The 26,261-nt window shown below is 58.8% G+C and overlaps 3 protein-coding genes across 8 annotated transcripts; 1 reads left to right on the top strand and 2 right to left on the bottom strand.

Annotated features, from left to right (window-relative positions):
- Positions 1-371: 371 nt before the first annotated feature.
- ZNF446 (zinc finger protein 446) lies at positions 372-8,123 on the bottom strand. 4 transcript variants are annotated; one of them, XM_082606606.1, is made up of 7 exons: positions 6,262-8,123; positions 5,023-5,399; positions 4,746-4,947; positions 4,307-4,401; positions 3,085-3,169; positions 2,830-2,922; positions 2,232-2,701 (listed from the first exon to the last, which is right to left on the bottom strand). In XM_082606606.1, the coding sequence occupies exons 1-7, from the start codon at positions 6,425-6,427 to the stop codon at positions 2,319-2,321; spliced, it is 1,401 nt and encodes a 466-aa protein (XP_082462732.1). In that variant the 5' UTR covers positions 6,428-8,123; the 3' UTR covers positions 2,232-2,318. The 4 variants fall into 4 exon arrangements, with proteins under 4 accessions (XP_082462730.1, XP_082462731.1, XP_082462732.1 ...); XM_082606607.1 differs by having other exon boundaries at positions 2,830-2,919; XM_082606604.1 differs by having other exon boundaries at positions 372-2,919.
- On the bottom strand, positions 8,123-14,968 carry ZNF324 (zinc finger protein 324). Of its 3 annotated transcripts, XM_082606609.1 has the most exons (5): positions 14,634-14,968; positions 13,793-14,255; positions 12,892-13,018; positions 12,449-12,565; positions 8,123-11,866 (listed from the first exon to the last, which is right to left on the bottom strand). In XM_082606609.1, the coding sequence occupies exons 3-5, from the start codon at positions 13,010-13,012 to the stop codon at positions 10,467-10,469; spliced, it is 1,638 nt and encodes a 545-aa protein (XP_082462735.1). In that variant the 5' UTR covers positions 13,013-13,018; positions 13,793-14,255; positions 14,634-14,968; the 3' UTR covers positions 8,123-10,466. The 3 variants fall into 3 exon arrangements, with proteins under 3 accessions (XP_082462735.1, XP_082462734.1, XP_082462736.1); XM_082606608.1 differs by lacking the exon at positions 13,793-14,255; XM_082606610.1 differs by lacking the exons at positions 13,793-14,255; positions 14,634-14,968 and adding an exon at positions 14,453-14,585.
- Positions 14,969-21,558: 6,590 nt separating this feature from the next.
- Positions 21,559-25,612, top strand: LOC309794728 (uncharacterized protein). Its single transcript, XM_082606626.1, has 4 exons — positions 21,559-22,203; positions 24,825-24,938; positions 25,109-25,192; positions 25,387-25,612. The coding sequence occupies exons 1-4, from the start codon at positions 22,174-22,176 to the stop codon at positions 25,477-25,479; spliced, it is 321 nt and encodes a 106-aa protein (XP_082462752.1). The 5' UTR covers positions 21,559-22,173; the 3' UTR covers positions 25,480-25,612.
- Positions 25,613-26,261: the final 649 nt, after the last annotated feature.

Raw genomic sequence — 26,261 nt, 5'->3', positions numbered from 1 at the left:
GGAAGCACCTGTGTATTCTGTTACAAGTGAGTCCCTGGAGGGGTGTTGCCTATAAGCTTCAATATACACAATGGCCCATTTCTGCGAGCCCGGCCTCCCAGGTATAATGGGCATTAAGCTAAAACACCTTTGTTCAGCTCCCAGGAAACCTCCTGACCAGGCCCCCTGTGAATGACTGCAAGGAGAAGAAATGAACAGATCCCCTCCCGGGGCTGATCTGAGCCAGGAAATATTTGACTTTACTCCCTCCCCTTTCAGTATGAAAGAAACCTGAATTTTAACTCAGGCAAGATGGTTCTTTGGGGCACGAGTGCACCACCTTCTTGGTCTGCTGGCTTTCTTTTTTTTTTTTAAAGCACTTTCTTTTTTAATTAATTAACTTTTGGCTGCGTTGGGTCTTCGTTGCTGCACGTGGGCTTTCTCTCCAGCTGCGGTGGGCTTCTCATTGCGGTGGCTTCTCTTGTTGCAGAGCACAGGCTCTAGGTACGCAGGCTCAGTAGTTGTGGCTCTCGGGCTCTAGAGCGCAGGCTCTGTAGTTGTGTCGCACGGGCTTTGTTGCTCCGCGGTATGTGGGATCTTCCCAGACCAGGGATCGAACCCGTGTCCCCTAGGTTGGCAGGCGGATTCTTACCACTGCGCCACCAGGGAAGTCCCGAGTCTGCTGGCTTTCTGGATAAAGTCACTACTCCTCGCCTCAACAACTCGGCTCTCAAGTTATTGGCCTGTGGTGCGGCCAGCAGTACAAGCTTGGACTCGGTAACAGGATCACCAGTGCCCAGTTCCACCTCCAGCCTGGCTCTGCTTCCCCAGGCCTGAGTGTGGCCGACAGGTCTAAGGTCCTCAGAAGACTGGGGATGGAGGAGACGGGTCCTCCAGATGGAGGCCTCTCCCTCCCAGTTTCAGGCTGCAGCAAGGTCCCCCCCAGGCAGCCCAGGTGTCCACCCCACCTCTGCTAGTAACCATGGTCACAGCCACACTCAACACCCACCTGCCACCCCTGCATGAGCCTGAGGCTGCAGAGGCCTCCTTCTGTGGGTGCACCTGTTTCCCTGAAACCACTTCCCACAAAACTGTCCCTTGTTTTCAGAGCAGAAAGGTGACAGAGAAGGGTGTGGAGTAACAGTTCCCAAAGACATCCATGTCCTAATCCCTGGAACCTGTGAATGTTGTCTCACATGCAGAAGGGATTTTGCAGATGAGATCAGGTGTGTAGGTAGGGCATGGGTGAGATGTGACCCTGAGATGGGGAGATCATCACGGGTTACCAGGGGAGCCGTAGATGTAACCCTGAGGGTCCTCACAAGGGGGAGGCAGCATAAGACTTAACCATCCACTGCTGGCTTTGAAGATGGAGGAAGGGGCCACCACCGAGGAACGCGGCGGCCTCTACAAGCTAGAAAAAGCCTTGAAGTGGATTCCCCCCTTAGAGCCTTCAGGAGGAACCAGCCATGCTGACACCTTGATTGGGCCCAGCGAGACCCAAGTCAGAGTCCTAAGAGAGTACGTTTTGTGTTGTTTCAAGCCACCGAGTTCGTAAGAGCAACAGTAGGAAAGTACTACAGGATACTGGCCGAAGTCCTGAACGCCCGCAGACGGACCGCCATGGGCAGCAGGCAGCGGATCCTCCGTCCTCCTGCTGTGGGACTCACTGACCCGCCAGCATGCATGGCCTAAGTGACATCTGTTCTCAGACGCCATGCTTGTCCATCCATACTTGGAAAGAAGTTCCCTTAATGTCCGTTCAGGCTGGGACTTGGCAGCTGGAAGGACCACAAGGCCAGGGAGTGACGTGTGTGGCCGAGGAACGGGTAAGCCGGACACCGACCCTGCTCGTGGGCGGGCAGCTCTGAGGCTCCAGCTGCCGGGCAGGGGCTGCTGATCTGACCAGCAGAGACCAGAGATCAGGATTCTTACGCAGAAGCTTCTCCAGGATAAAACTGGAATTTGTTAAAAATCTAAAACGCACAGTGGACAGACTTTAGCCTTCCACCTGCCTGCAAACAGAAGCAGGCTGTGCTCTCCTGGGCTTTCTGCACCGGCCTGCACCATGTCACAGGAAGGGGTTTGGAAGTCACCTGGCCGCCACGGGTCTGGTGCGTCGGTGCACTGGAGCCCAGACCTCTCTCTCTGAAAGGTGGGGTGGGCGAGACAGGAGAGGAGGGAGCCGCGGCTTTGGGGGGGAGACTGAGCGGGGATGGGGGACCCTCCTGGGACTCTGACTTCTGCCCTGGGCGGCCTCCAGTTCTCCAGGCTGCGGCGGAGTGGAGTAGCAGGGGCGGGCTGGGCACGGGGCCCTGGCGAGGCTGCCCCTCCAGCGCTCACGGGGCCTCGGGCCGGTGGCTCTTGCGGTGGATGACCAGCTGGGACTTCCAGTCGAAGCTGTGGCCGCAGTCGCCGCAGAAGTGGCGCCGCTGGCCGGCGTGGCCCTTGCGGTGGATGACCAGCTGCGACTTCCAGCTGAAGCTGCGGCCGCACTCCTCGCAGGCGTAGCTGCGCGGGCCCGGGAGCGCGCGCCGGGGCGGCCCCACCGTCTGCTTCTCGGCGCCCAGGCCGCCCGCGTGCGCGCGGCGGTGGATGACGAACACCGACTTCCAGTCGAAGGTGCGGCCGCACTGCGCGCACGTGTAGGGCTTGCTCCGCGCGGGCGGCGGGGCCTCCGGGCAGCCGGGCTGGCCCTTTCGGGAGCTCTCGCTCTCTCCTCCTGGTGGGGGGGCAGAGGTGGCAGAGCCAGGTCGCCTGGTGACTCCGCCCGCAGCCCCCCAGGCGCGGGGCGGCCTGGGCTCCCCGCCCCCCGCCCCTGTCGCCACCGGGGAGCGGGAGGCCACTCACCCGGGAGGAGGCTTCTCGCTCCCTCGGATCCGGTGCTCAGCGTCTCCGGCTCCGGCTCAGTGCGCGCCTCCGGCAGGGGGCACGGCAACCCTGCTGGGGTCGGGGGCCCATCAGGCGCCAGCCCTGGCACGGGGGCGTGAGGGGTTCGCACAAATGAGGGACAGGGGTGGGGGCCCCGGCGGGTGGCCAGGGTGCGGCTTGGGAAACGCCGGGAGGCAAGGTGCGCGCAAGGACCCGGAGGAGAGGGGTCCTCACCCAGGGAGACCACCGTGCCATACTTCTGCAGCATCGCGTCCCAGTACACCTCCTTCTGTGACGGGTCCAGGAGCCCCCACTCCTCCTGCAGGGACGCGGCCCATCATCCACAGAAGGCCCGTCTACCCCGCACCCCACCCGGCCCACCCCATGGGCCCAGCCTTGTTAATCACCTGGGGAGCAGCAGGTAAACCACCCTCACCTGCCTGGGGGTGGGGCTAAAGAGGAAGCTGAGATGGGAACCTGTGAGTGCTGGGGATGCAGGGCCAGGAAGGGAGCTGCCTTCTGGCTCACCTGGGGGATGCACCAGTCCCCCCTCAGCTGCCCCACGCCGTGTTCTGGCCGCACAGATGGAACCTGAGGACCCATCCAGGATGGGCCTTGAACAGTGTGTGCTGCACCGAGAGCAGAAGGCCAGGGGGATGCAGGGACCCCAGGCACCTCTCCCAGGCCTCTGGTTTCAAGAGCAATAGAGATCCTCCTGGGGGAAGTGCCACGGGCCTCAGCATCCCTGGCTGCGGGGACCGGGCTGCAGGGAGGCAGGTGCCGCAGAGGGCCAGGCACAGCCTCCCACTCAGGACATGGCTGGGCTGGCTCCTGGGTGCCGGGGGTTGAAGCAACCATGGCCTTCAGGCTGCGGCTGGGTCCTGGGCGACTTCTCAGTGTGGAGTCGATTAGGAAGGGTCGCTGGGAGAGGACAAGAGCCCTGCCGCCCACACTCAGGAACCAAGCCCTCTGGGCGGCAGGGGCTTCCATGCCCAGCTGGTCGCAGCGGAGGGCTGGTTGGCCTTGGAGAAAAGCCCGGGCAGAGGGGGAGTTGCGGGCACTTCCTGGGAAGAGTGTCTCCACTCTGATCTCAGGTGTGCAGGGGAGGCCAGACTCTGGGTGGCACTCAGGCTTTCCTGGTCATCCTGTCCCCTTCCCAGGTGCCAGCTCAGGACTGCTGGGAGCTGTCAACCCCCTGACTGGCTTCTCTGTAAGTGGGAAGCCAACCCCTGCCAGTTCCAATCACTCTAAACCAGAATCCCAGTTACCTGAGGCCAAAATCCTTTCCAAGCACTGGTCTGTCCCCCTGCCCCCCAGGACCTGCAGGGGGTGCCCTGATACCGACTCCACTTTGGGGGAGCAAAGAGCGTAAGAAGTGCTGGCCAAGGAGCCTGGCCAACGGGCAGGACACTCTCCTCCCACTGTGGGCCTGCACCCGCCACCAGGGGCTGCTCACCTGAATCCTGGGTGGCTGCAAGGGCACGGAGGTCGGTTCCTGTGGTTCAGCGGGCCCCTCATGGGACTGGGCTGCATGTGGGGGGCTGGACGGTGCTAGGAAGCAAGGCAGACAGGGGTCAGGGGCTCCCACGTGAGCCAGAGCAGGCGAGGAGCCGGCGTTGGCGTCGCAGCCTGGGCCCTCCTCGGCAGCAGGGAGGAGTCCTCTGTGTGTGCCAGGCACACAGCAAGCAGGCGGGCAGCCAGCCCTTCCCTCCAGCCTCCTGGGGACCCCGCTCTGCAGTCCGCAGTCCCTGCGGGTCCCGCTCCCAGGTGGGGACACCCACACTCCCTCCAGGAGCCCCCAGCTCCAGCACAACCTCACCTGGGTTCCCCGCCCTAGCTGGGGACGTTCGCACTCTCTCAAGGAGGCCTCAGCCCTCGCGCACCCCCGCTCTCACCTGTCTCCTGCCCGTAGCCATCAGGCTCCTCCTTCACGCTGCAGCTGAGCTGGGCGTTCCCCTCCAACTGGGCATCCTTGGACCCCTCCCCAGAGGCTGCCCTTAGGGGCTCCACTGTCCCTGAAGGGTTGGAGCTCCCCACAGACTCCTCTGTTTTCTGTGTGGCTGGGAGCACCGCTTGCTTCAGGACGCGTGCTGTAATCTGAGGGGGAGACGCAGGTCACCGGGGCACTAGTCTCACTCTGTCCCTCCAAGAAGCCAACACCACCACACTCACCCAGCCCAGCAGCTGCCCAGGGTCATGCTGCAGGCCCTCGACCAGGACAGTGGCCTCCTCAGGGCTGCCTGGCTGCTGTCCCCGCACCCAGGCCTGGATCTCGGGGGGCAGCGCGCCCAGGAACTGCTCCAGCACCAACAGCTCCAGCATCTGCTCCTTGGAGTGCACCTCGGGCCGCAGCCACTGGCGGCACAGCTCCCGCAGCCGGGCCAGCGCCTCGCGGGGACCGGCCGCCTCCTCATAGCGGAAGCTCCGGAAGCGCTGGCGTGCTGCCTCAGGATCCTCCAGGGTGGCCTCGGGGTCCACAGAGGACAGACTCGGGGGGCCCAGTGGGGATGGCATTGTGCCAGGAGTCTTCTGGAGCCACCAAGGGGGACCTGCAGGAAAGGAGGGGTCAGCGTGCCAGCCACAAGGCCACAGCCAGGGTAAGGCACTGTGCAGAGAGGCCCAGCCCAGGGGGCTGAGGCTGTGACAGAGAGGACCCTGGTGTGGGGAAGCTTGCGGCTGAATTGGGGAAAGCTTCATGGAGGGAGGGGTCACAGGAGCTGGAACTGAGAGCAGAAGGAACCGACACTTGGAGGCAAGTTGCCAGTGGAGCTTCCAGGAAACTGCAGGAAACTGTCTGTCGGGAGATGATGCTGGAGCGCAGGCAAGAGGAGTTAGCACAGGCTTCCAGGGTCAGGCTGAGGAGCCCCGGCAGGTGCCCCCGCGGCGGAGAGAGGGGGTAGCCAGGGAGGCGGTGGGGCCGTGATCCAGGGTGAGAACTGGGGCCAGGCTGCCTGTCCCCACCATCTCCAGGACACGCTGACCCAAGTGGGGCACCCTGAGGGGCTGGCTTGCGCCATGGCTCGAGGCAAGGGCTTATGTGGACCCCGAGACGCCGTGCTCGCTGACCGCGGAGAGCCATGACTCACACGGTATGGACCGTGCGTGTGAAATGCAGAAGCAAAGCAAAACGGAATCACGAGTTGTGTGGAGCGGTGGACGGGCAACTGTGTCCCGGCCCTGCAGAGGGTCTGGAGTGAAACACGCCCACTTTGGCGGCGGGGGGGCCTGTCCGACAGGCTGGACTAGGCCTGACTCCTGGAGTCCGCCTTCCACAGAGGAAAGTGGGGCAGGTCTTCCCGAAGGAGAGGAACGGGGCTCCGGAAGGGAGGAGGGGCCCGGGAGAAGGCTCGGAGGTGGGGCACGTCGGGAGATAGTGGAAAGGCCACGCCCACCCAGCCGGCCGGCGCTCACCTCGGCCACCCGAGGCCACTTCGGGTAAGTGGGCCCACGCGGTCCCGCGCGCCTCTCCCCGGACCCAGCGGTCAGCCCCTCGCGCGTTGCCCTGGCGACACCGCCCTGGCCAATCACACGTCTGCTCCGAAGGCAGCGCCCCCTCCCTTCGGACTACATTTCCCATGAGCCTCAGCAAACAGGGACAGGCGCGGCCTCCGCCAGTAGATGATCATTTTCGGAGGCCTCTCACGACTGAGAGGCGCCCCATCCCTCCGAGAGGAATCTGAAGAGTCGCAGGGTTTGGGGGACTCCCTCCCCTCCCCGGCAGCCGCTCTTCCTTTGTATCGCACCCTAGGACTCACCAACGGCGGAGACGGACGGTACCTTCGAATCCTGCGCATGTGCATAACAGGCCCGGCGTCTATTGGCAGGAGGTGATGGATGGGGAGGAGCGTGACCTTTCGGTCAATCAGGGTTGGCGCTCAGCCTAGGCTCCTCCCCCAGCGACCTACCTGAGGCTTCTTTCTGGTCGCCCGGCGGACGCCTTGGTAACCCCTGGAGCATAACCAACCTGCTCCAGCTGTTTCCAAGACAGCGGCCCGAGAGTTGCCCTACCCTCCCCGGAGACCGGAAGTCGCGGCCTGGGGGAGTGTTGTTTCGCCGAGACTCGCCTCCCGATGGTCCTAGGAGGATGCAGGGACCTACCGGGAAGGCTGGCCTAACCCATGGGCTTTCTCCTCCATCCCCGGGGATTTCTCCAGCGAGGATGGTGCTGGGGTCCTTCATTCGACCACTGCTGAGCGCCCTGCAGATATGCGGGGACAGCAGGCATCCATCTCCTGATGAAGAAACTGTTCTATGATTTTTACCCTCAGAGTCTCAGACATGCCTTCAGCTAGATCAGTACTGCAAAGTGAGGGCTGGAGGTTTTTGTCCAGAATTATGGGACGTGTTCAGCCTTTTATTTACTTTGGGGACCAGAACTAGTAAGGGTGACCTTTATTTTTATTTTATATCAGTAGACGATGTTATTGTTTTTAAAATCTGACTGTGGGTCAGGGTGTTTTGCTTCCACACATCAAATGGCTAAACCATGACTTATTTATTCTATCCTAAGGTGCATCTGCCTGCCTGTTCTGGTTTCTTCTAATACCTAGGAATCCCTGGCTACCAGGGATTTGATTTTTTCTCTGGGACTGTTCAGATTCCCCAGAAAGGACTCTTCCACCATCTACCCTGTGGGAAGAGCTGGAGCTCTAACAGCTTCTCCAGGAGCTCCCACTTCAGTCATCTTTGTTTTGGGTCTCCCCTTCCGGGGGGCTGCTGGTTTTCAAGCCTTCTGGAATTCTGCAGCGTAAGCCTGATGGGATCTCCTTCCACTTCCGCCAGTGCCAACTCAGTATTTGGCTTTCCCCAAATCAGTGACAGCTCTCCCAGCCCCAGCCACTTCTAGCTTCAGAATGCCGTTGCCTCCTCTTCTACCATCCTCATATTTGTGGGTTTGTGTTATAGTTAATTTAATTTATTTACTTATTGGCCGTGCCGCTTGCGGAATCCTAGCTCCCCAACCAGGGATCGAACCCGAGCCCCCTGCAGTGGAAGCACAGAGTCCTAACCACTGGACCACCAGGGAATTCTCAAGGGTTTGCTTTAAGTGCTCTCTGTGGTTTCAGTGGGCTTCTGGACCAAGTGAGATGCATGTGTTCAGTCCATCATCTTGACCCAGAAAGCCCACGGATACTTTTTACAGTCATGACCTGTTCACGGTTGAGTGGAAGGGTCAGCCTGGCAGGACGTGGCCCAACATGATCAAAAAGGTTTGGGGGAGGACAACTTAGGGGCCAAGACATGGGGGAAGGTGGGTGCTCATGGTTGCTGTTCCCACAGGAACAGGGCTGGAGCGTCTGACCACCCCTGGTGCTGGGAGGGTGGACTCGAGGAGGGTGGAGGGAAGGAGGGATAGTAGGGGCCAAGCACACAGGCAGGAGAGGCTCAGTGCAGCAGGAGGAGGCTGCTGGGGAGACAGGATAGAGCACCAGGCCCAGCTTCTGTCCAAGAGGCAAAAAAAGGTTGCAAGTGACTCTCTGGGCATCCACTTGATGTTCATTGCTTTGCTCCCGACTCCCATGGGCTCCCTACAATAATAGCCTTCTGTAAGCTCTGTGGGGTTTGTCTGCAGCTCATAGCCATCCACACTGACCCTGAAGTGAGCTGCTCAAGAATCCCTCATGGGGGCCAGCCTGGGGGAAGATGAAATAGGGCGAGGCCAGGGCATGGACCAGGTCAGAGAGAGGATGGGCCCCAAGAGGGGTGGACAATGGCTCAGAGGACCTGCCCTTGAGGAGTCTTGGGGAGCCCGGCCCCATGTGACTTCTCCCTACCCCCATGTCTCCTTTCCTTGCAGGAACTTGTGAGGTTTCAGGGGTGGAACCGTGCTGGCAGGTGGAGAGTTGGGGGTGTCATGTCTCTGTTCTTTGGCAATGGCAGATACCTGCGAGGTCTTTGAGGTGATTGAACTGGGGCACCCAGTGGGTTAGGGTCAACCTTTCGGGTCTCCACGTGTGCCCCCTGCCTCAGATTCCAAGGCCTGGATCCACAAAGGCTCATGTCCCAACAGAGCTGCTGCTTGGGGCAGCCTCACCCTGTCCACGTCTCCTGGCTGCCAAGGGGACACAGACCTTCAGTGGCCGCGGACAGGCTGCACCTCTACCCTGCGGCCTCTCAAAGGGACCAGGGTCGAAGCCAAGTCCCTGCAGCTGTGTGATGACACGTTTGCATCGTGCTGGGATGAAACCGGTTTCAGGCTGCTACCACTCACGTGTTTTTAAGAAGAAACCTTTATTAGAGAGTCTCTCTGGACTCTGTATTGTTAAAACCTTCTGAACCATGACCTGGAGGCTGAGGCTGTGGACCTACACAGTGCCGTGCAAGAATTTACGACGTCCATCCATTCCAAGCTGTAAGTTCTAGTCTTTTTTTACCCCCAGTAAAAACACCATTAACTTCCCTGCGGGTGAGGCCCAAGGTGGAGATGGGGCTGGTCTGTTGAAGGCCACAAGAAGCCAACCAGGCCCCCACCCAACTTGTCTGCCTCAGTGTCCCCACCCTGTGGGTTATGTCACACTGGGGAGGGGATCTTGGGAGGGCGCCACACACAGCCTTAGGTAATGGCAGGCACGTGGCCACTGGACCCCAGAGAACCAAGCAGCCCCACCTTGTCTTCTCTGCGCCTGTTGTTATGGTCACCTCCAGTCAAGGCAGTGGGGATGGAAAGGCTCCTGTATCGCTGACTTTGGTAACGACAGGACGCGGCCGAAGCTGAGGCTTGGACCACACTCTGAGTGCCCCAGCACAGCTGGGGAACCATCACGCTCAACCTCCGTCCTTCACCCGGGGACTTCCCGCCTCCACCCTCCTCCACCTCCTGAGGGTCTGCCATGAGCAGGAAGCCAGGCAGGCTTCACCCGGCCCTCAGAGCTGGCAGGCTAAGTGTGGGGGTAAAGCGGTGAGCTCTCTGGATGCTGGGCCAGTGGCCCTGCTGTTGTGCAACTCACGTCCCCTCTCTGTGCCTCAGTCTCCTCATCTGAGAAGTGGGGATACTAGCCACAGCAGCCACCTCACAGAGCTGTCAGGAGAAACTGTGCAGCGCTCAGAACGGGGGCTGGCAGTCGGCACGTATTGGCCCTTACCAAGATGCTGCCTGTCAGGGTGCTGCAGGTAACCTCTGCAGGGCTGAATCTTTCCTCTTCCCTAGAGGAGGGAGCTGAGGCTCAGAGCCCAGCCACTTGTCCGAAGCCAGTACCTGCCTCCCCCATGACTTCCTGTCTTCTGGGCCTGTTCCCAGGAAGCCCTGGATGAACTGAGGGCTAGGGAAATACGCTGGGGGTGGGGGTGGGGAGGTTCCACACAGACCCGGCAGGTTGGGTGTAAACCTCAGAAAGTTCTCAGGACCACCTCCGCCCCGCCCAAGCACCTGCCGTTCGCGCGCACAGTCAAAATATGGGCGAACCGGCAGCACCATGCTGGCCTCCCCCCGACCTTTGCGCAGCGTGACGGCTCGGGGCTGGAGGAGCTGTGGCTGACGGGGGGCAAATCTTGTCACCACGTGCGGGGGGCATGGCAGTGCCCGCGCAGAGCTTCTCCACAGCGTGGCTCTGCAGAGGGCGGGGCCCGCACCCACGGAAGCGACTCACAACAGGCCGGGGAAGGTCGGGGCTGCGACCTCAAGGCTCAGCCGTCTTCGGAACCGTGGCCGGGCCCGAGGCGGCAGTGGGCCCGGCTTCCCTCCCCAGTGCGCCTTCAGACGGTGCCCCGGGAGGAGGCCTGGCCTGGGGGAGCGGGCTGGCCCGGGGCCGCCGCGCTGGCTTCTCACCGGTGTGGAGCCTCTGGTGGTGGAAGAGGGCCGGGCGCTCGCGGAAGGCGCGGCCGCACTGCGCGCACACGAAGGGCTTCTCGCCCGTGTGGATGCGTCGGTGGCTGAGCAGCACGGCGCCCTTGGCGAAGGCCTTGCCGCAGTCCGAGCAACGGAAAGGCCGCTCTCCCGTGTGCAGCAGCCGGTGCTGCCTGAGGTTGGAGCTGTGGCTGAAGGCGCGGCCGCACTGCGCGCAGGCGAAGGGCTTCTCGCCGGTGTGCACGCGCCGGTGCTTGAAGAGCGACGAGCCCTGGCTGAAGGCGGCCCCGCAGAGCGCGCAGGCGAACGGCTTCTCGCCCGTGTGCGTGCGCTCGTGCTGGATCAGGTGCGAGTTGCGGCAGAAGCTGCGGCCGCAGCGCGTGCACGCGTAGGGCCGGCCCCCGGCGTGGATCTTGCGGTGCTGGCTGAGGTTGGAGCGGTGGCTGAAGGCCTTGCCGCACTCGGCACAGCGGAAGGCCTTCTCGGCCGTGTGGATGCGCTGGTGCCGCACCAGCGACGAGCTGTGCCGGAAGGCCTGGCCGCAGGCCGGGCAGGTGTAGGGCGTCTCTCCGCTGTGGATGCGCTGGTGCTGCGTCAGGTGCGACGTCTGGCTGAAGGCCTTGCCGCACTGCGCGCACTCGTACGGCCGCTCCCCGGTGTGGGTGCGCAGGTGCTTCAGCAGGTCCGAGCTCTTCACAAACACCTTGCTGCACGCCCGGCACTCGAAGGGCTTCTCCCCAGAGAGGAGGCCCGGGCCAGCGTGCAGGGCCTCGCCCAGTTCGGCCCAGCTCGGGGGCTCTGGGACAGCGAGCAGTCTCTGAGGCTCGCGCCAAGCCTCACCCATTCCTCGGTCCCCCTGAGCCTCTGGGGCGCCCGGGAAGGCTCTCCCCGGGGCCTCGCGTGCGTACAGCTTCTGCCGCTCCGAAGCCCTCGGCTGCTTGCCTGGCGCAGGGTGGTCAGCGAGGGCCTTCTCCCCGGGTGGGGCCCGCAGAGAAGAGGTCAGCCGCAGGCTGACGCTGGCCTCGCCGCTTTCCCAGTAGATCACAGACACCCCTGTGGGTTTCCTCTCCCGAGAGGGGGACACGCCGCGCCGACCCTCCAGGCTTTTCCCACGCTCAGAGGCACCAGCGCTGGGGAGACCCCTAGTCGGGGCCAGAGGGGGGCCGTCCCGGAAGGCCCCTGGCAATGCTGCTTCTCCAGAAACATCTCTGTCCTCTGCCAGATGAGGGGAGCCTGAAGGAGCAGAAACGGTGGACGCCTGGGTCATCCCGACAGGCCGCGTGGGTAGGCAAGGGGGCCCGCGGGACCGGGCGTGGAGGCTGGGGAGAGGAGCAGGGGCCAGACCACCTTCCTGCACGGAGCCCGTCCCCAGGGCGCTCCCCGGGTGGCTTTGCCCCTTACACCGACGGCCTCTGACCGCCTCTCCCCCAGCAGGGTCAACCCCACAAAGGCAGGACCAGGAGCGACCTGGGCAAGGCTGTGTCCCCAGTGCCGCGAGTGGGACTGGCTCTGCAAGTGCTCAGCGATGAACACGTGAACACACGGCCCCACAGATGAGGTGGTGAGGGAAGCCGGGCAGGGTCTGAGGCCACACAGACCGGCTGAGGGTGGGATTCTGAGCAGGTCTCGCCACGGCCTGGGGGTGGCCCTCGGAGCCCCCTTCAAGGGCAGCCGAAGCCGGAGCCTCCAGAAGAGGCTGATGGTGGAAGGAGTCGGTCGGGTGGGAAGCTGGAGAGCAGAGTGTCCAGGAGGGAAGGTGGACAGAAGCTTGGCCGTAGGTTGGCCCCAAGCTCCTACCCCTGAGCCCCCACTCACCGGGGCTCGGCCTCCTCTGGGCGTTGCTGGCCAGGGTCACGTCCGTCCCACTGAGAACCCAGGGCTCCTCGTCACACTCAAGCTGGACGACCACGCGGGGTCGGGAGACAGAGAGTCCTGTGAGAGAAGACAAGCAAGTGAGGGGTCACCCCCGGCAGATGGCAGGAGTCGGGGCTTCGTGGGCCACGGACGGCATCATCTGTGCAACCAAGGATACCCGAGGTCACATCACAGGGCAGGGCTCTCGGAGCAGCTCGATGGTTCCTGTGAGGAGAACCGTGTTGGCAGCACCAGAAGGGGACTGAGCACAGAGGCACCACAGCTAACAGGGACATTCAGCCAGAGGACATGTGGCTGCTCACAGGCCGCCGGCTGGTAAGAGGTTAGTGCTGGCAGCCTAGCCTGGCAACAAATGAGCTCCCCATGGAGGACCCAGGGCTTACCCAGCGAGGCCAGGAGGGTGAAGTTCTCCAGCATCACACGGCGGTACAGAGCCCTCTGCGCTGCATCCAGGAGCCCCCACTCCTCCCGGGAGAAGTACACAGCCACGTCTTCAAAGGCCATCAGGCCCTAAGAGAGTTGGAAGATGGACATGATCTAAGCTATAGCTGTGTGAACCAAGACCCAGCTCCCTGCCCCAAAGGCTACCTCCGCTCATGCCCCTCAGATGCTCACCCTCCGCCCCCAAGGCTCTGCAGATGGGACTTCCCTCACCTGTCTGGATCCCTCCCCACCACCTTCCCCATCTAGGCCGTAGATGCCTCTTTAACCCCACCTGGCCACTCTACACAAGGCAGCCAGAGGAAGCCCCTGGCCTTCTGCTGGCTGCCACACCAAGGTCAGCCCCTGGTGTCCACTCACTCTCCAGCCTTTGCACAAGCCGAGCCTCCCCGAAGGTGCCCTCATCGCTCTTGCATAAGTAACTGTACAAGTCCCCTCTGCAGAGCCCCCAGGACATGCCCATCCCTATAGGGATGCCCTCTCCTGCTGAACGTGCCTGACGTTTCAAAGCTGCTTTTTGAACCTGAAGGACTGGCTGATCCCCTCCAGTTGCCACAGGGGTGGCCCCAAGGATCCGGCGGGCACACAAGAAGCCATGTCCCTCCTCCCTCCATAGCCAGGCCCCCTCTATCTCCTCCTCACTTGGCTGCCACCTTCCCTTCCCTCAGCCACCTGCCAGACTTCCCCTGAGAGCCCCAGGGACTGCCAGCCATTCCTCACCTCCCTAGAGCCCTAACTGCCCATGCCTATCCCTGGCTGAGTCTGTGAGATGCCCTCTTCCTAAGTTTGATTCCCAGGCTCTCCCTCACTCAGAACATCAGGACTCTGTCCTTGGACACCTACAATTCCAGGTCCATGTGACACCTCCACTCTGAGACAGCACAGACTTCCCAATTTCCCCTGAAATCGACTTTCCCTTCAAATTCCTTATTTTGTCTACAGCAGCTCCGTTCTGTTTTTCTCTGTCCCATTGAGTGACAGTTGCCACTGGCACAGTCCCAGGGCAAGGATACAATCAAGGGTTTTCAATTTCAGCACCAGCTACCAAATCCTGGCCCCACTGCCTGGGGGAGGACCTGTGAAAGTGCTAGGCAGCTCCGTTCTTTTGCGTGCTCCGGCGGAAAACCTTAGACTGGCCCTTCACGCAGGACACTCCCGCACACCCCGCACTTGATGCATCAGCAGATCTATCCAGAATCCAACGGCTTTTCGCACCTGCACTGCCCGGACTGTGGCAGTAACCTCCTCCCTGCACACCGCCACGCCCCTCTGCTTCTGTTCTCCACTCAACAATAGGTGGAATTCCCTTAAAAACCGTTAACTTAAAGCATGTCCAGTCTCCCGGTGCCCTCGGGATAGTCTTAACTCCTCGGCCTGCCCTTTCAGACATACATATCTTCTCCCCGCCGAGCAGCTCAGTTCCGGAAGCGCCTACACTCAGGCTTCCCTCCCAGCTTTTGCAGACGGGGAACCCTCCCCTTGGAACTTCCTTCCACACCTCACCCCCTTAGCTGCCAGAAGTGGGGATCCCACGCGTGCACTCCCAACCGGCCGGGACAGCAGGGCCTAGGACGAAGCGCGAGGGGAAGACAACACGTCCAGGTAAAGTGCCTCCCTCGATCGGGGCTCGGGTCCATGAAGGAGGCATCCGGGTGGGTGGGGGCCTGGGGTTCCCGCTACTCACCTGCGCCGGGTCTGTCTGCGCCGCCGCCATCGGAACCTGCAGAACGGTGCGGGCGCTCAGGCTCCGGGCCTCTCTCCCAGTCCGTCAAGGGCGCCGCGTCGGAACGGTGTGGAGGCCGGAGAGCACGTGGCTCGGGGGGCGCCCACGCCGCACCCCGGGAAACTGAGGCCGGGGACTGGCCGTGGGCCCCTGGACTCGGCTGCCCGTGCCTCGGATCTCCGCCCGCACGTCCTCCCTGCCCGCACCTCGGGTCTCCAGACCCTTCCGCAAAACCGGCCCCGACGCGGCGCTCTCCGGCCGTCACCGGCGTGGCCCGACGCCGGCAGCCAAGTGACAGTCCCGGACGCCGGAAGTCCAATCTCGCGAGCCCTCATTGGCCCGTGGCGCGCTGCGGACGCACGCGCAGAGCCTTCTGGCTGCCGGCGCGGTAGGCGGAGCGCGCCTGGTCTCCACGGCAACGGCCAAGCGCCGCCGCCGGGGCCGCTGGGAAGTGGAGTCTGCAGCAGCGCCAGGCTTCGGGCTGAGCGTGGGGTGGGGTGCTGGCGGGGCCGTCAGCGCTGCGGGTGAACGCTGAATTGCTGAGGCCCCGGGAGGCCCCCTCCCCCACCCCACTGCGCCCAGCGCCCAGCGCAGCACCGAGGACGGAGCACGACGGGGGTCCCATCCCATCCCCGCCTCCTGGGGCCTCGCACCAGGGCTGGGTGTGACCCCCGCGGGTCAGCGTCCCGTTATGGTTGGGAACAGCCCCCACGCCAAGTCGCAAGGCCCTAGCCTAAGTTTTTCTAGCGTCTGAAATCATTCTGAGACTTCCTCCACCATCTGTTTTCTTGGCTCAACTGGGCCGCGCAAAAAGTACTTTCCCAGACGCACTTGTCCCTAGGTCGGCTAGGTCTTGCCTTGCCCCGCACGTCATGGTGTTGATTCCCTGTTCCTTTATTTTGGGGGGAGAGGGCAACCTACATGGGTACGACACATAAAATCAAACGGAAGGGAGGTCTCAATGCAGACTGACTACTGCTGGCAGAGAGTAAAAGGTTTTCTCTTTGTTGTTTCACTCTGAGGGTCTTTTTTTTTTCAGTGTTCTTAGTGCTCATACACAAAATGGGACAGTAGTGGTACCCACCGCACAGGGCTATTGTAAGTTAATATGGAACCAATCTGCGTCGAATTCATTCACTCTGTCTCCCTCCCTGCTTACCTCCCTAGGTAAGTTATAAGTGATTGTTATAACATCTATATCAGCTCTGTCTGCAGTATCACTACTCTTTGTAAATCCTTGTAATGCAAGAGATAACATCAATTTTGGAGTATTTGTGTGTAAATTTTGCTCACTTTGAAATAAATGAAGAAAATCTAATGTATTTGTGGGTAGGGAATGTTTCTTGCCATTCCAGTAAACAAAGAATGTTTGAGTCCCTCCCTGGTGGTCCAGTGGTTAAGACTCCGCCCTCCCGATTCAGGGTGCCTGGGTTCATCCCTGGTCAGGGAACTAGGTCCCACATGCTGCAGCTAAGAGCCCACATGCCGTAACTCAAGATCCCGCATGCCGCAACGAAGATCCTGCATGCAGCAATGACTAAGGGCCGGCGCAGACAAATAAATAAATAATTTTTTAAAAATAAGAATGTTGAAGTCCCACGTGAGGTTCACCTCGAACCCACGTGCCGAGACTAGAACCCAGCCTAAACCCAGATTGGGACTTGAACCCATGGTCTCTTTTTCCGGCCGTGCCGCCCGGCATGGGGATCCCAGTTCCCCAACCTGGGATCAGAGCCACACCCGCTGTAGTGAAAACGTGGAATCTTAACCACTGGACTGCCAGGGAAGTCCAAACTCCCAGTATTTTTTTAAAAATTTATTTCTTGTATTTATTTATTTTTGGCTGTGTTGGGTCTTTGTTGCTGGGCGCGGGCTTTCTCTAGTTGCGGTGAGTGGGGCTACTCTTCGTTGTGGTGCGCGGGCTTCTCATTGCGGTGGCTTCTCTTGTTGGGGAGTGTGGGCTCTAGGCGCGTGGGCTCAGTAGTTGTGGCTCACGGGCTCTAGAGCGGAGGCTCAGTAGTTGTGGTGCACGGGCTTAGTTGCTCCGCGGCATGTGCGATCTTCCCGGACCAGGGCTCGGACTCGTGTTCCCTGCATTGGCAGACGGATTCTTAACCAATGCGCCACCAGGGAAGCCCCAACCCCCCCGTATTTTAACTGAGATGACACATCTGGTCTCAGGACTTAATGAAGCTCAGGTCCTTTGTGTCTCATCGCAGAAAGAATTCAGTGAGATACAAAGTGATAGGTAAGAAATGGATTTATTGAGACAGATACATATTCCATAGATAGAATGCAGTCTGTCTCAAAAGGTGAGAACAGCCTTGGGAGAAACACACTCCACAGAGTGTGGGCCATCTCAGAAGGTGAGAGGTCCCGAAATATGGGGTGGTTAGTTTTTATGGGCTGGGTAATTTAATAGACTAATGAGAGGGAGGGCTATTTCAAGTATTTCAGGGGAAGGGGTGGAGACTTCCAGGAATTGGGCCGCCACCCACTTTTTGACCTTTTATGGTTGGCCTCAGAACTGTCATGGCACTGGTGAGTGTGCCATTTCGCTAATGTATCACAGCAAGCATAAAATGAGTCTCAAGGTCCACTGGAAGTTGAGTCTTCTGCCATCTTGGACCTAGTTGGTTCTAAGCAGTCTTTGTCATGTCCTATGTGTGTCATTCTTTTAAAGGTTGTGCCCTGCCCACTTCCCTCCTGTTTCAGAGGGACCAGCATGTGCCAAGGCTTGGAGGCAAGCCTGCAGGCGGGCATTCAGGAAACCTGAAGTTCTTTACTTCTGGTGGGACCAGAAAAGCCTTAGGGGAGAAGGATTCATGCTAGGCCTTTATCCTGGGGGGGTGAGGGGTGGGATCTGGGGAGATGTGTGATAGAGAAGTGACCTGATCTGATTTGACAAGAATTCCCTTTGGCTTCCATGTGGAGAAGGGATGGGGGGCTGGGTGAAGGTGGAGGTGGCTGGGCCCATCTTGGGCCTCCACATCTGACACATTCCCTTTTCCCACTCTTGCGGTCAGACCCTTTAATTCAGCCTCCCCTTCCTGGTCAGCAGAATAATGCCCCCCACAAAGGTGTCCATGGAATTATTCCTGGGTGTGTCACAAGACCACACTTGTGAAGAAGTCCCAACCCCCCAGGGCCACCATCAGGCCCGGAGGGGAGGAGGGGTGCTGTCTGGGCAGAGTGTGTCTGTACCAGTGGGGTTAGTATCACAGGCCAGGACCACCAGGCAGCCCCTGAAAGCCGGAAAGCCCACCCCAGTGACACCTGTGCACCCATCTTCAAAGACACCTGGCTGCAGTACCTGAGGAAGCCGTGTACCTAGGGACACGGCGCAGAGGCTCCCGGTTCAGCCCAAGCCCCTGCTAACACCAGAAGCAGCTGAAGGTGGGGCTCCATGCAGAGCCCCTCCCCAGTGGGGAGAAGCCCCGGGGGCTCTAATTGCGTGGTAGCCAGGAACTGACCCGCTCTGACCAAAGGCCCCACAAAGTGTCTGCTGGCAGCTCAGGGAAGCTGCTCTGCGTCATGGACAGGTTAGGTCTGCCCTGGGCACCTGTAACGTCCCGGGGGCACCTCCTCACCTCACCTCCGACTGCTCCGGACTGTGTGGCAATAAAGCCGTGTTGGTTACATCACCTCTGAGCTAGGGCTATGGCCCTGGAGGCAGAGAACAGACATGGGTCACTGCCAGCCTGCACAGGGGTCAGATTCTCGGAGGCGACAGCAATGTCCACCTGCGTCTGAGGATGGGCTGGGAGGGCAGCGGGTGGCACTCTGTCTTCCTGGGGTCCAAGGGGTCTTTGCTGCTTCAAGTCCTCCAGGGAAATAACTGTGGCCAGGAGTTCAGAGTTACCTGTGTGCACAGAGCTTACCTGAGGCGGAAGTAGATGATCTCAGGGGTACAGTGGTCTGAGAGAATAAGGAAGCAGGTCCCTCATCCCAGGCACGTCTCAGGGTGGCCACCAGCTGAAGATGAAGCCATCTTTCTGTGCCCGGCCAGAAAAACCAGATCCCTGTAGTCAGGCTCACCACTACAGGCTGACAGGGGCAGGTCAGAACTCTATGTAGATGGGAATGATGAGGCATAGGTAACGGGGAATGGGGGAGGCCAGAGCCCAGTAGGCAAGGCACCGTCTTTGAGACCTGCAGGGGCCAAACTCGTATCTACAATGGCCGAGGTCACTTTCTGAGCAGATAAAAGTTGTCCTGTATTCTGCAGTCTTCTAAGCCATGTTCTTGAGAGTTGTCACCCCTCCAGCCAAAACCCAGGGAGGCTTCTGTTGCCCAGGCTGGGTTCCCAGTGACTTTAGCAAACATGACCTTCACGGCTGTCCAGTGTCAGGTCAGAGGCATGGCTGGCCCAACCTAGTGCAGAGAAGGGAAGCCGGAAATTAAACTCGGTGTTGGGATCTTCTGTCGTGTGTGTTCCCTGGAGGAGCTAGAGCTTCAGATTTCTTTGTCAAAACTTCTGCTTTTATAATTTTGGCACCTGCTTTATTTTATTGTTTTGGCCGCGCTGTACGGTATGCAGGATCTTACTTCCCTGACCAGGGATCAAACCCGTGTGCCCTGCAGTGGAAGCGCAGAGTCTTAACCACTGGACTGCCAGGCAAGCCCCAGCACCTGTTTTAAAATATCTAATAGCCATGTGAGTTCAATATGGTAAGCAGAATCATGGTCCTCCAAAGATGCCCACATCCTAATCCTCAGAACCTGTTAATATGTTACCTGACATGGCCCACTTTATGGATTAAGTTAAGGATCTTGAGATGGGAAGAATATCCAGGATTGTCTGGGTGAGTCCAGCATAATCACGTGAGCCCTTGAAAGCAGAGAAACATAACACAAATTATTAAAAATTTCTGGATGTCATAAGTCTGACACTTGTGTCAGCTACTCTAAAATCAAGGAATCGGGACTTCCTTGGTGGTCCAGTGGCTAAGACCCTGCACTCCCAATGCAGGGGGCCCGGGTTCGACCCCTGGTCAGGGAACTAAATCCCACATGCCACAACTAAGAGTTCACATGCCACAACTAAAGATCCCGCGCGTAGCAACGAAAATACTGTGTGCCGCAACTAAGACCCGGTGCAGCCAAATAAATAAATATTTAAATATTAAAAAAAAATCAAGGCATCAGCAGGGCTGGGTTGCTTCTGGGGACCCTGGGGAAGAATGGGTTCCCTTGCCTCTTCCAGACTCCACAGTCTGCCAGCATTCCTTGGCTTGTGGCTCTTTCTGTCTTCAAAGCCAGCAACGGCAACTTCTTTCTCACATTGCATCACCCTTACTCAATCTCTCTCCATCTCCACCGCATCCCTCTTCCACTTTTAAGGACCCTTGTGATTACATTGTTTCATCTCACCCTCCCAACCTCAGATAATCCAGAATGATCTCCACATTTCAAGGTCAGCTGATTATCAACCGTAATTCCATCTTTCATTTTAATTCCCCCTTGCCCTGTAACATAACATATTTACATGCTCCGGAGATTAGGTCCTGGACATCTTGAGGGGAGGAGAAGGCATTAGTCTGCCTACCATGAGCATACTTTAAAAAAAAAAAATTTAAACATTGCCTACCTGGCTACTCGTTAAGTCAAGAATGAATAAAAATAATAAGAGCTGGCAAAAAAAAAAGAATGAGTGCATTTTATATTCACCTATTGAGGGATGGGGAAGTCATTCTGGCTTATACATGATTTGACTTTTTTATGCTAACTAAAACAGCCTGTTTGTGGCCTATCAAAAACACATGGTACATCTGCTGTAATCATTAAAGAAAAGGGTGCATTGACCAGAAGTAAAGAATGTCCATGTTAAAAATAAAGTTTAGGGGCCTTCCCTGGTGGCGCAGTGGTTGGGAGTCCGCCTGCCGATGCAGGGGACACGGGTTCGTGCCCCGGTCTGGGAAGATCCCACATGCCACAGAGCGGCTGGGCCCATGAGCCATGGCCGCTGAGCCTGCACGTCCGGAGCCTGTGCTCCGCAACGGGAGAGGCCACAGCAGTGAGAGGCCCGCGTACCGAAAATAAATAAATAAATAAAGTTTAAATGCCTCCCTTCCTGGGATGCCAATGCTGGTATTCCTTCAATAATAAGACTAGCTTCTTCTCAAGGCCATATTGACTGTGTGCATGCTGACCTGTTTTTTGTTTTTTTTTTTTTTTAAACCTTGAAGGAATGCATCCTTGACCTGTCTGATGTTCTTTGTTCTGACAAGAACAAATGTGCCATGCTTCAGTGAAGCAGTTCCTCAGAGTTATCTGAGAGGCTGTCTTCTGGGCTATAGTCCTCAGTTTGGCTCAAATAAAACTGTCTTCTATCCCTAGTAGAGATTGTTTATTGATTACTTCCAGCGACAGTGTCAATAAGCATTCTGTAGACAGGCATCTCTCACTTGCCCTCCCTGGCAGTGCATGTAAGAGCCTTGGGATGATGATGCTCGTGACAGTAAGGACAATCACAACGCTAGCTCTCTCATACATGTAGCACCGCGTGCCTGGCCCTGTGCTAAGCACTTTTCATGTCACCTCTCATGAGGAAAGTTGTGGTATTTTCCAAATTTTGTCACAGGACTTTGAATTAGACCTGATTCTTTGAATTTAGAGCATCAGAATCTCCATAAGGGCTTGTCAGGCTCATCCCTGTTGGGGGCGGGGACAAGAATTTGCATTTCTAGCCAGTTCCCCCGTGATGCTGATTCAGGGACCACAGTTTGGGGACCACTGGATTAGAGAGACATTTAAGGTTACTAAACAAAGTCTCCATGAGGAAGATAGTATTTTCACTTGACACTCTCAAAGGCAACACGTGGTTCCCCAGGGGCCTCCTCACGGCTGGTTGTCCGAGGCCCAGGACACGGGTCACTTGCTGGATAACTCTCTCTGCGGGAGGAAACCTGGGAGCGGCCCCTTTAAGAGGAAGCAAAGACACGCCCCTGCCAGTCTTTTTTCTCAGCTCTCCATTTCCCAGCGCCCCTCTAAAGGTAGTTTGGCCTTGCCATGGAGAACGGAGAATGTGTGGGCGCCGCTCTCGGGGGTGGGGATGTGGGGGTGGGATGGAAATGCAGGACTGAAACTACATTGACCACAAGGCATCGGGGGCGGCGGGTTCTGGACCAATCACAGCCCAGAACAAGGGCTGTTTCCTGCTGCTCGGTCGGCGGGGGCGGAACTTCCGGCGTCGCCACTTGGGGCATTTTTCTGCTCTTGACAGGTCGTTTTCCATTGCCCTTGGGGACCCGAGTGTTGGGTCGTGGCCGCTTTCCAGGCGCCTCCTCGGGACCCGGCCGAGGTGGACAGTGAGGAGGATGGGACCGGCCTCCGGGCTCCGTACGAGCCGCAGTGTCCTGTAACGTGGTGTTCTGCGTCCCCACGGTCCCTGGAGGCGGCGTTTACACCGTGGGGACAGAGGCCCCGCGAGCAACGGGCGGTGGGAGGCCCCCGGCCTGGGGCTGGGGGTGTAGGGAGCGGCAGGGCCCGCCTGGGTCTGATGGCGGCGGCGCTGAGGGACCCGCTGCGGGTGAGTGGAGGGTCCCCACAGCCCCCACTCACTCGGACCCCTACCCATGTGGCCCGGGACCCCCGACAGAGGGGAGGGGTTGCTCCCGGACTCTGCCGCTCCATCTTCACTACTGGGACCCTGGGGTCACTGAAAGCCCAAGGTGCCGAGTCCTGGCCAGGTTTTTTGTGGAAAAGTTCTCATTCTGGAATCCAGCGGGACAAGGCGTGCAAAGCAGTTTCAGGCACAGGGACCAGGATGTGCACATGCTTGGCGGTGAAGCTCAGTTGGCAGTGTTCAGGGAACTGAAGGTCTCCCTGGTGCCTGGTGGACAAGAGCTTGGCCTGTCACCTGAGGGTGGCGGGAGCCACGGGAGGTTTGGAGCAGAAGAGGGAGGTGATCTGACTCAGGTGTTCACAGGCTTCCTCGGGCTGCAGAGTGGAAAACAGACAGGAGAGTGACAGTGAGGGAAGAGAAAAGGAGGCACACAAGGATGCTACCTTAATATAGCAGTGGCTTGGCCAGAGCGGTGACTGGAGTTGGGAGAAGTGGTTGGAGCTTGGATCTGTCTTGTAAGTTAAGCCAGCCTGATTTTAGGTGTGTGTGTGGGAGAGAGAGAGAGAGAGAGAGAGAGGAGAGAGAGAGAGAGAGAGAGAGATTGAGAGAGAGAGAGAGAGAGAGAGAGAGAGAGAGAGAGAGAGAGAGAGAGAGAGAACAAGGATGTGGGGATGTCCCCGTGGGTTTTTGGCCTCAGTGCTTCGGCTGAGATGGGGAAGTTGGTGGGTGGAGTGGTTTCAGGGAAGATCAGGAGGTGGATTTTGACCACGTGGAGACTGAGATGTCCCGGAGACTTCTGAGTGCAGGTCTAAGTTACGCTGAGGGCTTCCACTTGGAGACATCCAGTTGGCGGTAGCCAGCCTGTGAAGTGAGGTGGAACTCGGGTGCGGATTTAGGACGGAGCGTCTTTAGGGTGTGGTGATGGATGCCCCATGCGGGCAGCTGAGGACTGGCTGGTTCTTCGGGTACCTGGACAGGGGTGGTGGGTGTCACAAATTCAGGTGAAGGGAGGAGCAGCCACAAAGGAAGGGGTGTGTGGGAGAGGAGGGTCCAGAAGGGGCCTCCGGTCGCTGGGGTGGAGGCTGCGGCACATTGTAGGTGGAGGTAGATGCCAGCAGGACCGGGGCTAGTGGCTACTCACCTCTCTATGGCTCACCGGCCTTTCTTGGCCCCCTCTGTGGGGCCTGTGAGTTTCAGTTAGGATGGCAGGTTAGCTCAGTGGCAGGCAGGCAACTGGGAGCGTCGCAGGCCTGGGGTGGGAGGTGGTGGGCCTGGGCTTTGAGTATACATTAGGAGAGAAGGATACAGTGGCTGGGGAGGCGACAGCGGCAGACAGTCAGAGGCCAGGACATGCCAGAGACCCGTGTCTGGCCTTGGTGGCTGAGAGTCAAAGGTAGGAAGAGGCACAGTTTCAGAAACAATGAAGGAAACTCTGGGTGCCACCCCTGGCAGTTGGAATTCTTTGAAGTCTGGGTCAGGAAGGGGTACTGGTTGACCTCACCAAGTAGCCAGGCTCTGGACACCATTTGCAATGTGGCATGTGGGATGGCTGGGAGATGCCCACTGTGTGCCAGGGAATGGTGTGGGGTCTGGAGACATGCAATACAAAGCCTGATGTGTGCATGCAGAGGAGATGAGTCAGTGGACTGGAATCTGGTACTGGGGGCCCTTTGGGAGAAAGGGGGCCTCCGGTTTGGTGTTTCTGGGCGGCAGGATCTGGGGACCCAGGGGAATTACCTAGCAGGAGGAAGTGGGGCCCTACATGCCAGGCTAAGGGTTTAGATGGCATCTGTCTTTGAAGGACAGTGACCGATGGGACATGAGGAGACAGCGGCACCCGTGACCCTGCATCTGGGGGGAGTGTTTGGGGAGAACGGTTGAGGGGTCGGAGCCTGCCCACCACAGAGGCGGTGTGATGCAGGGGGAAAGAGCTAGGTCCGTATGGGCTCATCTGTGCACTGCTGTTCGTTTTTCTACCACCCTTTGGTCTAGCTGACTTAATTGTCCTCATCATGGCAGGGCTGGGGGACCTTTGAGGACATTGCCGTGTACTTCTCTCAGGAGGGGTGGGGGCTCCTTGACGAGGCTCAGAGGCACCTGTACTGTGATGTGACGCTGGAGAACTTGGCACTTGTGGCCTCACTGGGTAAGGCCCTCCCAGCCTCCTAGGCTCCGTCTTTCCTTTTCTCCCAGAAGCAGCTCTCTCTCCCCGCAGCTGAGCGTGGGCGCTCCTTCCTCCCCTGGACCACCTGCTTCGTGTTTGCCTGCTCCTTTCTCTGAGGAGCCCCAACACCTGATTCCGAAGCCTTCTGGGGAAGGGCTCAGTCTTCGGAGTCTCAATCCGGCTGCCTACATTTGTCTGGATCAGTGGCACCTCTGTGCCTGGCTGTGCTGTGGACTGCAGACACCGACGTGGTCACTGCTTGTGGAGACCACTGAGCTGTTCCTGGGAGCCGCTCCTCAGGAGCTGATTTTGTAACACTGGGTTTTCTTCCCAGTTGCAAAGATGACACGAGCTCCCTTTGGTCTGCCACTGGATAGGCTGCCCTGAGCTAGGCCACCCCCTTACCCGCTCTTTCTGCCAGGACTTGCATATTCCACGTCCTGTGTGGTTGCCCAACCACAGGAACAGGGCAAAGGACCCTGGGTGCCCATGTCTGCAGCCACAGCAAGAGAGGCTGGGAGGAGGCCTGGCTCTGGTGAGTGGGAGCTGGGGGCAGAGGTGACATTGTGGTGGGCTCACATTATACTGGGTACTTCCCCTGTGTCCACTGGAGCTTGTTGCTGGAGCCAGTAGCCCCACCCGACCCCCACCTTCCTTCTTCATTGAGGACAGACCACCTACTTGCCATTTGTCTTTTGTACCTAGGCCCTGACGACGGACAGCCTCACTGCTCTGATCTCCATTTCTGCTCCATTCCCCGCCTTTCCTCCTTTTGCAGGGCTGTCCCAGGTTAGCCTACAGTCCATGTGTCATGACATGTGTGTGTATCTTCATGGAGACTGAGAGCACCAGGTGCCCTGGGCTTTCCTGAGCTCGTGCACATGGCTCTGTGTCCTCTTTCTCTCGTCTCCTGATGAAAGCTGAGGAATGAGCTGGAATCTCTGCTTCTCCTCCCAGCCTGAACCTCACCCATGTTCTCACAGGTGATGGGCCCTTGCTTTCTGTGGCCTTCCTGGGCCCAGTCCTGCACCACTGGCTCTACCCTACCCCGACTCGGTCTACAGACTCATTCCTGAATGTGTCAGACACACATCTGTGAAGGGGCTGCCCTCTCCCGACAAAGCCTACATACATGTCGCCTGCATTTCTCTGCCTTCAGATTACTGGTGTGGAGCAGAGGCTGGGGAGGCATCTCATGAGCAGAGTGTGTACGCAGCAGCGCTCCCGTCCAGGACCCCCAAGGCAGGTCCATCATCCAGAAGGCCAACACCTGTGACGTGCGTGACCCAGTGTTAAAAGACATATTACACCTGGCTGAGCACCAGGGAATACAACCCAGGCAGAAACCGTACACGTGTGAGGCATGTGGGAGAGGTTTCTGGCTCAGTGCAAACTCTCACCAGCACCAGAAGGAGCACAGTGAAGAGAAACCTTTCACATGCAGGGAGTGTGCTAAGGCTGTCCTGGACAGCCATGGCCTCCAGCCCCAGGCCACCCACGGAGAGGGGACATCACACAGAAGTACCAAGCGTAAGGAGGCCTTCCCACCCAGCTCCATTTGGCAGCAACAGCAGGGAGGCCACACCTCACAGAAGCCCTTCAAGTGCAGCGACTGCGGGCAAGCCTTCCTGAAGGCCTTCGCACTCCTCAACCACCTGATCACTCACGCCAAAGAGAGACCCTTCAGGTGCCCAGCAGGTGGAAATGCCCCCACGGAGAGCTCAACCCTGGTTCATCACCGAAAAACTCACACTGGAGAAACATCCCATGTGTGTAAGGAATGTGGGAAGGTGTTCAGCCACCTGTTTAGCCTGAGGACGCATCAGAAAGTTCACACTGGAAAAGTGCATCTCAGTTG

This window comes from Mesoplodon mirus, assembly GCF_964341445.2.
Source record: "Mesoplodon mirus genome assembly, chromosome: 19".
NCBI lineage: Eukaryota > Metazoa > Chordata > Mammalia > Artiodactyla > Ziphiidae > Mesoplodon > Mesoplodon mirus.
This window is presented reverse-complemented; position numbering and strand designations above follow the sequence as displayed.

Coding starts and splice junctions, on each gene's coding strand:
- ZNF446 (XM_082606604.1), bottom strand. CDS start 6,427: ATGGGAAATGTAGTCCGAAGGGAGGGGGCGCTGCCTTCGGAGCAGACG. Junction 4,948..5,022: donor CTGGGCAGCTGCTGGGCTGG/GTGAGTGTGGTG, acceptor TCTCCCCCTCAG/ATTACAGCACGCGTCCTGAA. Junction 4,402..4,745: donor TGGCTACGGGCAGGAGACAG/GTGAGAGCGGGG, acceptor CTTGCTTCCTAG/CACCGTCCAGCCCCCCACAT.
- ZNF324 (XM_082606608.1), bottom strand. CDS start 14,663: ATGGCGGCGGCGCAGACAGACCCGGCGCAG. Junction 12,566..12,891: donor CACCCTCCTGGCCTCGCTGG/GTAAGCCCTGGG, acceptor CTTCTCTCACAG/GACTCTCTGTCTCCCGACCC. Junction 11,867..12,448: donor CCAGAGGAGGCCGAGCCCCG/GTGAGTGGGGGC, acceptor CTGCTCCTTCAG/GCTCCCCTCATCTGGCAGAG.
- LOC309794728 (XM_082606626.1), top strand. CDS start 22,174: ATGGCGGCGGCGCTGAGGGACCCGCTGCGG. Junction 22,204..24,824: donor CGCTGAGGGACCCGCTGCGG/GTGAGTGGAGGG, acceptor TCTTTCTGCCAG/GACTTGCATATTCCACGTCC. Junction 24,939..25,108: donor TGGGAGGAGGCCTGGCTCTG/GTGAGTGGGAGC, acceptor TTTTGTACCTAG/GCCCTGACGACGGACAGCCT.